We start from the raw sequence: 13660 nt of genomic DNA on the forward strand, positions 1-13660 counted from the left end.
GGTAGTGAGTAAATGCTTTCAGATTTACCAAGAATTTTTCTATTATAACAGGTAGGCCCTGTTAATATTGCCACTTGACTCATTTGCTCATCTGAGCAGACCCTGGTTGACTGGGTGCTAGTTATCAACTATATACTAACTGGGTGCTAAGTAGGTTGATTCCCTCTATTCTAAGCATCATACATGCATAAACTAAGTTATTCTTCCTAACATCTTTATATTCTTTTTCCTTTTTTTTTTTTTTTTTTAACCATTAACATGTAATATATTGTTTGTTTCGGGGGTACAGGTCTGTGAATCACCAGTCTTACACAATTCACAGTGCTCACCATACCACATACCCTCCTCATTGTCCTTCACCCAGCCACCCTATTCCTACCTCCCCCTCCCCTCCAGCAGCCCTCAGTTTGTTTCCTGAGATTGAGTCTCTTATGATTTGTCTTCCCCTCACCTTGTTTCATTTTTCCCTCCCCTCATCCCATGACCCCCATGCCCTGCCTCTTAAATTCCTCATATCAAAGAGATCATATGATAACTGTCTTTCTCTGATTAACTTATTTTGCTTAGCATAATACCCTCTAGTTCCATCCATGTTGCAAATGGCAAGATTGGGGGGGGGACTGATGGTTGCATAGTATTCCATTGTATATATATATATACATGTATGTAATAGCACATTTTAATGCATGGGAGGAGCTTAGAGGGGCTTTGAATTGAGCAGACAAAAAGAGGAAAGTAGTATGTACATTCCCCTTTTTCCTTGGGCAACTAGTATATTTGGATTATTTGAGGGAGAAAGAAAGGGGTAGGAGGGTGAAAAGTTAAGGTGTAATCACTACTGTCGGGCAAGATTTAAACCTCCCTTGCCCTCTTTACACTTAGACACCAATTAGCAGAATGAAGGGGGGCTTGAGGAAGCAACTACCCTTGAATGCACCATCACTACCACTCAGGTTGCCCAGGAATGGCCTCTGGGGACAATCCAGGGTCAGCCAGATCGACAGAGCACTATGACTTAGCAGGAGGTACAGCCCCGGGGCTGGTCAACCTCTTCATCAGCAACTTAGAGCATTTTGTAATCTAAGTAGTGAAATGAGGGCTGGGGACCAAAGTGTGGGTACACCACGAAACCCTGAGCATCTACTTACAGGCTCCACGAACTCAAACATCTTCCTCTCTTGGACTTCCTGCACCTTGAAGACATACTCCAGCGATACTTCATAGAAATGCTGCCGGACCAAGTCCACTTGGCTGTCTGCCTACAAACAAGAAAGAATTTCAGAGAAAAAAATTGGTTACTACCCAAGGAGAGTATTCAGCAAGCAGGCCAGAAAAAATCTCTGGAGACGGTTTTTAAAAACAACGCAAACAGCACGAAATAGACCTAAGAATAATGACAGTGCTCACCCGGGCACCTGACTTTGTGTCAGGTACCAAGCCCTCAGGTGGACATATTTTACATTACTCGCTCTTCATTAACTATAGTTATTTAATCCTCATTCCATTCCTAAGAAGATGACATTCTCATTACCTCTAATTTACAGGAAGAAAATGAAACCTGCTGACGTTAGGGAACCTGAAGCAGCAGGTACACGGCAGAATTAGGATTTCTGTACTTGTGAATTTGCCTCCAAGACCCTTCATCACCTTTTTTTAAAGAAGTACTTATTTGTTTGAGAAAGAGAAAGAGAGCAAGTGCATGGCAGGTGTGGGGGGTGGGGGGAGTAAGAGAGAAACTATAAGCAGACTCCACAGTGGGACTCAATAGCACAATCATGAGATCAGGACCTGGGCAGAAACCAAGAGTTGAGTCTTCCCTGACTGAGCCACTCAGATGCCCTGCACCTCAACCATCTTTAACCTAGTAATCTGTACTGCCTTCCACACCCTGGGGTAGACCGGGGTTCCATGGAAAACAAATCTTGAAGGAGGAAAAAAGAAAAAAACAAAAAACAAAAAACACCTGCAGGGATATCCATATCCCATCAGGAATGAACCAAATAAGCTGTTAGAGGGCAGGGGACCTCAGAAAAGGTCATTTCCACATAAGTTTCCCATACTTTCTTTGTTGTCAAAGCACAAACTGTCAGTTTACCCCAGCAGAGTAATTACATTACCCCAACCTAGCCTCAGTCCTCCCTCTTTGCAAATGTGGGAGAGGGGACACCTGAAAAGGACCACACATGAGTACAATTAAACCACTGATGTGGGACATAGATGCCAAAGGAAAAAATAAGGGGGGAGGGGAGAGAGAGAGAGAGAGAGAGTGTGCATGTGTGTGTGTGTGTGTGTGTGTGTAATAGCAAATACTATGCTGCGAAGTACTGCAACTATTACAATAAAGCTCATAGACTTTCTGCGGCTTCGCTGTCACCTCAATCTCAAAGCAGATAATTACACTGAATGCACATTTTCGATGACAAAATATACATATACATATATATATATATATAACAATTTTATTTATTTGCAAGAGAGCACAAGTGGGGGGTGGGGGAGGTGAGAGGGAGAAGCAGGCTCCCTGCTCAGCAGGGCTCTGACGCAGGGCTCCATCCCAGGGTCCCAGGATCCTGACCTGAGCTAAAGGCAGATGCTTAACCAACTGAGCCACCCAGTATTTTTTAATAGAAATGAATCCCCCCTTCTGGTAGGAAACACATCTCTGCTCTCTTTAGAAACGGAAGGATCAGAAACCATTCTACAACATACTTCACAAAGACACGAAAAGCCCCCAAAGAACCATGTCTTTCTGTGCTCCCTTGTCAAGATCCCTACAGAAGAAACTTGGGACATATCTTAGCTGCCATTACACCAAATATGGCATGGCTATCTTTCTGTCTAAAGGACTTGACAAATCATTCATTCATTCAACCATCATGAACAAAAAGAAACTTCCTTTGTGGAGCTCATAGCATAGTGAAGAAAAGAGATATTTAAAAATCATGTAGGTAGGGAGAGGGTGGTGGGGTTACGGACACTGGGGAGGGTATGTGATATGGTGAGTGCTGTGAAGTGTGTAAACCTGGCGATTCACAGACCTGTACCCCCTGGGGCTAATAATACATTATATGTTTATAAAAAATTTTTAATTTTTTTAAAAAATCATGTAAATAAACAGAAGATTGCAAACTCTGGGAGAGCACAAATAGCCCATCCCACTCTCCTGTGAGCATCTTCCTCCCAGATCAACATATTAATACACAGAAGCTAGTCTACTGAGTAGTGCTGAACAAAAGCAAAACGAAAGGCTAAGCCTGGGGACATTTTCTAAGCCTCCAAGCAGAGCAAGTTGGCATCTGAGGACTGAGAGATCTTTTTTTTCCTTTTTTTAAGATTTTTATTTATTTATTTAACAGACAGAGATCACAAGTAGGCAGAGAAGCAGGCAGAGAGAGAGGAGGAAGCAGGCTCCCAGCTGAGCAGAGAGCCCGATGCGGGCCTCAATCCCAGGACCGTGGGATCATGACCTGAGCCGAAGGCAGAGGTTTTAACCCACTGAGCCACCCAGGCGCCCAGGACTGAGAGATCTTTATTCGGAGACACCGTTTCAGAAATGCTGCACACCACCACCCCCCCTCCCCGCCCCCAAGGTATGGCAGTTCAGACCTCTGGGCTGACATCCCTTCCACCTGGGCTCCTGCCAGCTAAGCCCCATATGTTCCTGCAGCCTTTAATTTCCTCGTAGTGCAAATCCAACACACTTCCACCAGGGATGCATCTACTTCCCCGGACCACCCACACACCTCCAACATTCTCCCTGCTCAGGCTTGCCAACTGACACTGCAACGGAAGAAAGGGTCATTCAGGAAATGTGCAAAGTGGCTCCTGCAGTTAAGCAGCAATGGAGGAAACTCCTCTGAGACAAAGAGCAGAGCCCAGCATCAGCCAGAGAGCTAATGGCAAACAACTGGCGTGCACTTGCAGTTCTAGCATTCTCTAGCTAGAGAGACCAGCTCAAGTCCCTTAACCTCTCTGGGTCTCCTTCCCACACCTGGAGGCTGGAGATGGTATCTGCCCTTGTTCTGCAGGGGAGCTATTTTCAAGAGAAAATGAGCTTAAGGATCTGAGCAATTTGAATACCAAAAGATGCTGTGTGCACCGTTGCTGTCACTACCACCAGCACTGCTGGGCTTCGATCCCAGCTCCTCCCCTAAGTCAGCCATTGAGTCTTTGGGTGATTATACTCCTCTCTTAACTGGTCTCCCTGTTCGCCTTCTCCCCACCACCCCAATCCAGTCTGCACCCAGCAACCAGAAGAGCTTTCTTCAAATTTGAGCCAGAGCTTCTCACAATCCCCTCAATGCCTTTATCTGGCTTCTACCATGTCTACAAAATACTCTATGACCTGCCCACGTATCCCTCCTCCCAGCCTCCCTCCAAAGCATTCTCACCATGCTCCAGCCCCAAGATAGACTCGCTGCCCTGTAACATTCCAAATGTTTTCCTGCCAATCAATCTTTGCACTTGGGTGTTCCTTCTGCTGATAAACCTCTTTTCCTTGATAAATACAAAAATTTTTTTTAAAACTTTAAGACACAGTAAGAAACACCTTTTATATTATGACCTGAAAAAAACATGCCTCTATAGGCTTCTTCTGTTCTAGCCTCCTCTACTGCATTTCATGACCCAGTAGTTCAGATTTTTATGACACACACAGTTTTTAAAAACAGTTTAAGTAATCTCTACAACCATAGTGGGCCTCGAACTCACAACCTGGAGATCAGGAATCACACGCTCTAGCAACTGAACCAGCCAGGCAAACCAACATACCCACAATTTAAAGAACACTGTCCTAAGCTTTTCTCTTGGTTGTACTTATCCTTCTGGTTTCCATTCAAATATTAGCCTCTTTAGAGAAGACTTTATTAACCACGTTATTGTACATAAGACAAAGACTTCCTTCCTTCCTCCCAATTTGTTTCCTTATCACTATATAAAATTCAATTCTATGATTCTCTATTCTAGTATTTTGCCTATGGCAATATAATGTCAATGAGAGCAAAGACTTAGTCTCATTTTCCATTTTACTATCCCACCTTCCAGAACAGTGCCAGGCCCTTAATAAGTATTCAAGAGAGATTTGAGGAATGAATGAATTGATCTCTATGTGGCCAATAGTGATCCAGTTCTCAGAAGAAATGCCTAACTTGATGCATTTCCAAAGGAAAGGGAAGAAAAAATCCAAGTGGAATGGTATGTTTCTCCTGCTAATGTCCCTTCTCATCTGGGCCACAGAATTCAAAATATCTTTTAGACCCCCATCCTGCAATGGACTCACAGGTCAAGAGCCCAGCCCACCTGGCTCGCCACTCAAAATCGTTTCTCCACTTGTTACCTGAGAAGCAGTGAATCTCCCAGCTTGTTTGAGACACACCAACCATTTTATGCTTCTTGGAAAAGAGGCCCTGTCCTAGACTAAAAGTTCCAGGAAGCCAATCATTCATTTCACTCTCCACAATTGGCTCAACACCTGAATAGACTCACAGAAGTGTGTAGTGTACATTTGTTAAGTGAATATTTTCTTTGAAGCTTCATAGCTCTTGAAAAATACGCTGATTTTTTTTTAAAGAATCATCCACTAGATGGCAGTGTCATTCCACATGACTGAGCTATGATTTTACCCACCAGGATGTGGGGATGGGCTAGATCTTAAAGGTATTCAGTTCTGAGGCCTGCAATCAGGGAAAAATTCTGGATAATCAAAGAAAGGAGATTTCATTAAAAGTGCACTAGGTGTTTAGTCACGTTCCTAAGTTTATTTTTTTAATAAATGTGAAGAAATCATCACTAAATAGCTGGAAGACCTTGAACAAATCGACCTCTGCAAGGAACCCAATTACTTCAAATGTATTTCCAGGAAGTTCAACCAGAAGATTATCAAGGTCCCTCCTTCAGGCCAATTCTATTTTCATGATATGTGCATTGAATAACAACGACTTACAGGCAGCCCAGCAATGTCCCACCTTCTCAAGACAGAAAGACAAGCAGAAGGGCACAATGAGGTAAGAGAAAAAAGCTCCAGAATCCAGTGTGCACAACCTCACTGGAGAGCTATGAGCAAGCTATTTAACACCTTCAAGCCTTAACCTCCTCATATGTAAAATCAAGGGAATACATCTGTACCTCACAAGAAGGTGGTAAGGATTTGAGAAGGTTCCAAATGAAGTACCTAACACAGTACCCAGTATAAAAATAAGCATTCAGTAAATACTTCCTACTATTATTGTTGGTGATGGTGAAAGTATTATAATAGTATTTTTATCAATTCAATTCAGCTAAGGTACAACTAAAAAGCAATCCTTGAGAACTGACCCAGATGTTTCTGAAAAACCTACAGCCTGCTCCTTGCCTTACAAAGTACTTAGAAAGTACTTAGAAGTACTTTAACTGGGTCAAAGACAAGAACACAACGAACTGTAACAAAAGAACATAATGAAGAAATGCCCACTAATACATATAACTGGCCAGGCCAGTGCTATGGACTAATGTTTGTGTCCCTGACAACACTCATATGCTGAAACCTAACCTCCAGTGTGACAGCACTTAGAGGTGTGGCATTTGGGAGGTGATCAAGTCATGAGGGTGGAGTCCTCATGAATGGGATGAGTGGCCTTATAGGAGAAACCCCGGAGAGCTCCCTTAGCCCTTCTACCACGTGGGCCACAGCAAGAACACAGCCATTTATGAACCAGGAAGCAAGCTCTCACTAGACACTAAATCTGCCAGCGCCTTAATATTGGCCTTCCTAACCTCCAGAACTGCGAGAGTTAAATTTCTGTCTCTATAAGCTACCTAGTCTATGGTATTCTATTTTAGTAACCTGAACATATGAAGTCAGTGAGGAAGAGAGTACCATCCATTTTCAGAAAAGGGATGGGGAAAAATAAGCCAGTCTGTGGTTAGTACTTTTTATTTGTTTAGCAGCCATAATTTGCCTTCTCATGCATTAAGTACACAGAATAGATAGTTTGTATTTTATAAAAAATGGAACTAAAAGCTCAGAGAGATGAACACTTGTCCTAGGTCACACAGTGACTATATGGCATAGCAGACCCTAAAGTTAGGTATCTCTTTGCCACCCAGTTCTGTGGTCCTGACACCGTGCTATCTCAGGAGAGGGCTTGGTGTAGCCTTAAAAGAGTATGTTAGACTCATCCCAGACCATATCAGCAGGATCCAGGAATAGAGGGAACAGACTGGAGAAGCATTCTCACTCTGGGGGACGCCATGCCTACAGACTTACTGTACTACAGGCCTCTCAACACCAGTAGGTGCTGGAACAATCATGTCGTTGCTCAACTCTTAAGGACACTGACTCCTGTTAACTGCTTAGAAACTACAGAGCTGGCCAGCTCTGGTCATTCTGAGTTGCAGCCAAAAAGACTATCCTTAAATGTAGTTTCCAAACCTTAAATGCCAAATGATACCCAAAGAAAGATAACTAGAAAGTGAGGGCATCAGGATAGATCCTAAATGGATTTACACACTTAGCATGAACGACCACATATGAGCATCTTCCAGGGCTCATACCCCATGTATAGCTGGGATTCCATTCAATGAATTCAGTACTTTATATACAATCCACTCAAAATAGGTTTTCTTTAGCCTTCTCAAGTGTATTTGACAAGATTTACCTGAGTAGCTATGCTATCTTCAAGAATCACCTTGCCATGTGTTTGCTGCTTTTTCCCTAGACAGGCACAAGATTTTCAGAGATAGGTTAGTGTTTTCTACTCCCCACAGTTCAAACCAAGTGCTCAGTTGCTTTTGGTTGGTTGGCTAAGAACTGGTCTGCAAAGCCCACCACAAACACTTGTTGCCAGGGTCGCTATTGGGCCCCGTTTGTCACTTACACAACTGGTTTAAACTCCCATATCAAAGCAGAGAGTTCTGAGAACCAGATGTTCCTGAGGACCTGGTTGGCAGGGGACTTGACTTCACCATCTCCTGAGGAATTGTCATCGTTCAACCTTCAACCACAGGATCTGCAGAGTAACTTTCACCTGACAGAAATACTGCATGGTATTTGCTCAAAAACAAAGTAAATTCAAGAATGAGGGCTAGCTTGACAAGTGTCCATCAACTAATGAATGGGTAAAAAAGATGCAGTTTAGAATTACAGGAGTATTACTCAGGCACTTCAAAAATATATATATATTACCATTTGCTGCAATGTGGTTAGATCTAGAAAGTATAATGCTAAGTGAAATAAGTCAGCCAGAGAAAAACAAATATCATATGATTCCACTTGTGTGGTATTTAAGAAAAAAAAAAATGAGCAAAGGAAAGGAGAGAGAGAGAGAAAACAAGAAAAAGACTCTTTATTAAAGAGACCACACTGAAAGTTACCAGAGGGGAGGTGGGTGGGGAGATGGGTAAATGTGTGATGAGGATTAAGGAATGCACTTGTCCTGATGAGCACCGGGTGAGGTATGGAATTGCTGAATCACTGGACTGTATACCAGAAACTAATATTATACTATATGTTAACTAACTGGAATTTTAATAAAAACTGAAATAAGAATGAGGGCTAGCTTGGAAGTCACAGCCTCTCTTTAGCACATACTTGAGAAAGGTCAAGCAAATTGTTAAAAGCAAAATAACATTCATGTAGTCAACCTCGGAGTTCCACTAAAGAAACTGCTCTGTCTCCCAAGAAAAAAAACACCCTCACTATGCAAAGCTCCATGAACTAAACAAAAATGATCAGAGATCCACAGCTGCAAAGCTAACTTATCTTTCCAAGTGAACATACTCTTCATGTCAATCCAGAAAAGCTCAGGGTAGGTAAGATAAATTACCTTTTTTAGAAACAAAGTTACGAAAGCATAAAACATAGGAATAACAAAACCCGCTTAAAGAAAAAAGAAAAGGAAGCAAGAAAGACAGACTAATATCAAGTACTGGTTGAAGTAATTTTTTTTTTGGTTGGTTGAAATAATTTTTAAAAAATAACAACCAGGGCACCTCAAAGGCTCAGTTGGTTAAGGCTCTGCCTTGGGCTCAGGTCATGATCCTTGGTCCTGAGCTAGAGCCCCAAGTCAGGATCCCTGCTCAGGAGGGAGCCTGCTTCTGCTTCTCCCTCTCCTTCTGCCCCCTCTCTGCCCCTCCTGCTCTCTCCCACTCTCAAATATATAAATAAAATCTTTAAATAATAATAACAATAGTATGAACAGTAAAGAAGGATGACCAAAGTGTTCCAGATGCTAATGTCTCAAATTACTGATATAAGGTAGGAAGACAAAAAGTAAGACAGAAAGTGCAGAATCAAGGTAAAGGGTAAGAGAAACAGGAAACCAGATTTCAGTTTGAAAGGAAGAAGCACGTTTTGGTGACTAGGGCTGCCCAATAAGGAGGTGCTTGATCTTGACCAGCAGTACCTGCACCCATCCCACTAGTAGGTTGGACAGCCAGAAAAGGGGTGCTGTGGGCGGGAAGATACAAGGGCAATACAGGCAACAGGCATCTGATGAGGGATCAAGGTCAAGCTCCTGGTTTGTGAGGTCTTTTCAAACCTCAGGATTTTCTGGCAAAGGTGAGCCAGCACGCATCCCCTGTACCACACAGAACTTGAACACCTTATTCAGGATACTACTGAAGTTTCTTACCTCCTGAAGCTGCGATTCTTTCTTCTTGGAAGACAAATTTAAGTGTTTTTCTAAGATGCCACAATACTTTTCTGTCTCCTTGTCATACTTCTTTTTGGCTTCCTGGCAAAAAGAGGAAAAGAGAAAAAGTAAAATGTTGCAGGAATAAAAGCAATCTTGTCAAGACCTCTGCCTGTTCTATTTCATAGCTTCATCATTCCCTCAGACCCAGAACAGGGGACAACGCAGCTGTTTAATGTGCATTAAATAAAGCCACTCCCCTGCCAACAGCAGACCAATGGTTTTGAGTATTTATCATAAAGGAACCACTACAATGCCAGAAACAAGGTAAATACCAGTATTTAATAGTGGCAAAGCCAGGATTCCATGTCCTGAGAATCTCAATTGTGAAACAGAAATTTCCAATTTCTAAGTTCAAGCATATTCAAGGGCAAAGAACAGAGCAAAGTTACCTATGAAGTGAATTTCAGAGCACAAAGATCCAACTGAAATCATAAGTGGGACAAGTCTAGAATAAGGGTAGTGCTAGCTTTAACAATGGTAAAAAGTACTTAATATATAGACCTAATATCCCTGGGCACAACAGTAGCACATGTGGGTCTTTAAAATGAATGAAGATTCAAAAGAAAACAAATGAATTCACAGAAGCATCATTCTCAGTAACAAACAAATAAAAAAAGCTAAAGCAACATCACTGCCCATAGATAGGGTTTGAGGTCATGAAAGGGTTGGACATCTAGTAAATTTAAATAGAAGGGTGAGGTAGTCATGTGGCAAGTTGCTTATAATGTAATGTAAATTATTAATATGATACAAACTTGGTGCATCCTACATAGAGTGTAGCTACCTAGAGACAAAGATTAGATGGCAAAACGAGAATAATCGAGTTAAGGAAATGGGACAATGGGTGATATTCTTCTCACATTGGAAGTTTTTATTACCTACATTAACAGCTTTCAAAATGAAAAATAATAAATATCATAATACACTTAATAATCCCTGCTTTACTACCAAATCACTGAGTCATTGAGATTCTACTTTTATCTCCCATTTTACAAATAAGGAAATTTAGATCTAGGGAAGTTAACTTGTAAAAAGTCATAGAAAGTGACAGAGCTGGGATCTGAGGCCAGAGAGGCTGCCTCCAAAGCCCACCTCTCAGTAGCACCTGAGATGTATATTCACGGGCGGTCTCTTTTTTCCATCCACTTTCTAGTGGGGATGGCAAGCAAGAAGGCTGGAAAATGGTGGACAACGGCCTAATGAACATGATCAATTTCACTAAGTGAGCCCCTCAGTCTTACTCTTGCCTTAGGTGGAACCCACAGGACCTAATTTTCTGCAACTCCAAGGCCTCTATAGAGGAGAAAAAAATTTTGCAGCCAGATAAGGAAGCTCAGAGACATCTCCATTCTTTGTGAAATGAAGAATGAAGTAACCACTCTGTGTCAGGCTCCTGTAGCCAATGGTCAAGGCAGAAGTGGTCCCAAGCCTTATGGTAGGGGTATTCTAGTAGGACAGACACAATTGACCCAGAAACAAATAAATAATTATCGGCAGCCAAAAGTGCTATGAAGGAAATAAGGTGCAGTCAGAGATTCCACAGATAGGGTGCTCCATAGAGGCCTCACTGGGGAAGGGAATGTGAGCTGCTAATCATCTGAGGGACAGGGTGGACCCTTCTAGAACACTAGAGAGGTAAGTGCAAATGCTCTGAGCTTAACACTGGGAAGCCTAAGTGGCACAGGAATCACCAAGAAGCTCTCGCCTGAAGCCCTGACAATCTCCTGCCACATCAGAGCTCCATTTTTCTGGTTGATAGCATGATTCTAAGCCTTCAAAGTGGGAGGACTCATCACATACCCTTGTTAGCTGACATGTAATCATTTTTACAAACCTGAATTTTGCTTGGAAGACTACTTATACACAAGAACACCACAACATGCAGAAGCAAGTGAGGAAAAAGCCCGAGGAGACATTACTCCTTCAAATTTGAAAAAGGGTACATACAGGCTAGACACTTGACTTAAACAACTCTTTCCTGCATAGAAATCAGCAACTTTGCGCTACGGCCCCAACTCCACTTCATGCTCACAGATCCACTCCAGCAGCCTGTCAGCAAGCCCCAAGGAGAACCCTGTGCTGCAAGAGCCAAGCCAGCCAGAGGTGAAAAAAGGCCAGTGAACATGAGTCACCAGCATTCTGTGACTTTCTGGCAACTTGAGCTGCCACATTCCATGTTCAAGAGGACAGCCAGAGCTAACGAGAAAGGGAAGCAGTTTCTGTCCTGGAAAACAGCAACAAGACCTCTGAGGATAACTCTACTAAGATAATGGTCTTAAGCTGAGAGGGTAGTCTTAGTGAGTTTAAATTCTCTACTCAGATATAAGATGGTGCTTGCTTTCCAGGGAATCCACTATGGGCGCCTAAATGGATGAAGAACAGAACTGGGATTCTGGAAATGATTCCCAATTCTACATGGATCAATTCTAAACAAATCACTTCCCCTCTTCAGAACTGGATTCTCTCACTATTAAACTGAGGAGGACTCCAGGAGGTAACTGGTCAGGTTCCTTCCTCTTTCAGCTCAGAGAGTGTTTAACAAAGAATAAAAACACCACCCCCCTCACAGGCTTATTAGGATAAAATGAGATAAGCCACAGACCACTCTTAGCAGAGGGCCCATCACACAGAAAATGCACAATAAAATTCAGTATTGATGATGATGATGGCAGTAGTAATGACGGCAGCTATCGCGGTGACAGTGGTCAAGAGGCCCATCATCTGAATGTGCCTCCTCCTTACTGAGAACACCACTTCCTTCCCATGCCTAAGGTCCCATGAGAGAAGCCTGCATAGCACGTACCACAATTTGAAATTATGCTTATTTACATCTTTTTGTTTCATGTCGTTCTCCTCAGCCACACCAGGAGCACAGTACATCTTCACTTGTTCTCCACCATAAACCAGTGTGTAGTGTGGTGCCAGGCACAAAGCAGGCACTCACTTATCTTTTTTAAATGAATGAACTTATGTATTGAATCTAACAGCTAACATAAAAAGCCTATATGACAAGCACTGTTCTAAGCACTGTATGTGTGTTTACTCATATCTTTTTCATAAGAACTCTACAAGGTAAATATTATCAGTGTCCTCATCCTACAGATCAGGAAACAGGTACAGAGAAGTTCAGCTACTCCCCAAGCTGGCATGCCAATGCAACAAATGAGGTTAGGGCTCCCTCTTCACCATAAACTTCTCCTTTCACTGGAGAGCCCGGCTCTCTAAATGCACCTTGCCTGGAGGAAAAACAAATTCCTCCAAACTCAGAATTCTGAACCCAGGGTCACAGTTATGCCCAGCTCCAGGGCTGTGCCCTACCACAGGGCAGCTATGCTAGCACCAGAATGCCCACGGGTCCTCCTCCCTGGCTGCCTTCACACCCAACACTAACTTCTGCTTCTTGCAAGTAGCAACAGGTTGTTATAGCAACTGAAGCCACACCAGAGGGGGAGGAAGGGTAATTTTAGCACAGGCAGAGTTCAGAAACTTCTACTTGGCCACTCAAGAGCCCTGGCTGGCTCTTAGGTATTCTTTAGTCTGCTGCCTAGACTGTCTGGTGAAGAGTCTGTTTCTTTGCTTTCTCTTAAATGTATACAATACTAGGATATAAATGTGTCATGTAGAGGGAGGGGAGGAACAAGTACAGAGAAAAAAGGAAATGACACAGGAAGGAGGAGGAAAAATCATCTCCAACATCATCACACTATTCAAGAGGAATGAGAGATCAGAGTATATATGAGAGGCAACACGTTTTGATGAGTGATGGTTTTATTCAAATTTGTTCATTCTTCTACTTCTCACCTTCTACAGCCCTAACCCCACCCCTTGCCCAGAAGAATAACTGCTCCTGTCATTACAATCACTGGTATTACCCAAAATGAGGCCTCTCAGACTCCTGCTTCACCTCTGTGGCAACTGTGGGAATGCCCAAAACCAGGGACTGAGGGAAGAGGGCAGAATAAGAAGCATCCATGCACAGAGGCAGGAAA

The 13660-nt window shown here is 42.7% G+C and overlaps 1 protein-coding gene across 4 annotated transcripts in view; it reads right to left on the bottom strand.

The window, feature by feature from the left end:
* ARHGAP26 (Rho GTPase activating protein 26) overlaps positions 1-13660 on the bottom strand; it is a 436434-nt gene that overhangs the window by 311599 nt on the left and 111175 nt on the right. For all 4 annotated transcript variants that reach the window (XM_032336318.1, XM_032336320.1, XM_032336319.1 and 1 more), the window contains exons 5-6: positions 9609-9710; positions 1149-1259 (exon numbers count right to left, since the gene is read on the bottom strand). In XM_032336318.1, coding sequence (XP_032192209.1) covers positions 1149-1259; positions 9609-9710 — 213 coding nt within the window. The remainder of the gene's footprint in view (positions 1-1148; positions 1260-9608; positions 9711-13660) is intronic.

Source organism: Mustela erminea, chromosome 3 (genome assembly GCF_009829155.1).
Source record: "Mustela erminea isolate mMusErm1 chromosome 3, mMusErm1.Pri, whole genome shotgun sequence".
Lineage (NCBI taxonomy): Eukaryota > Metazoa > Chordata > Mammalia > Carnivora > Mustelidae > Mustela > Mustela erminea.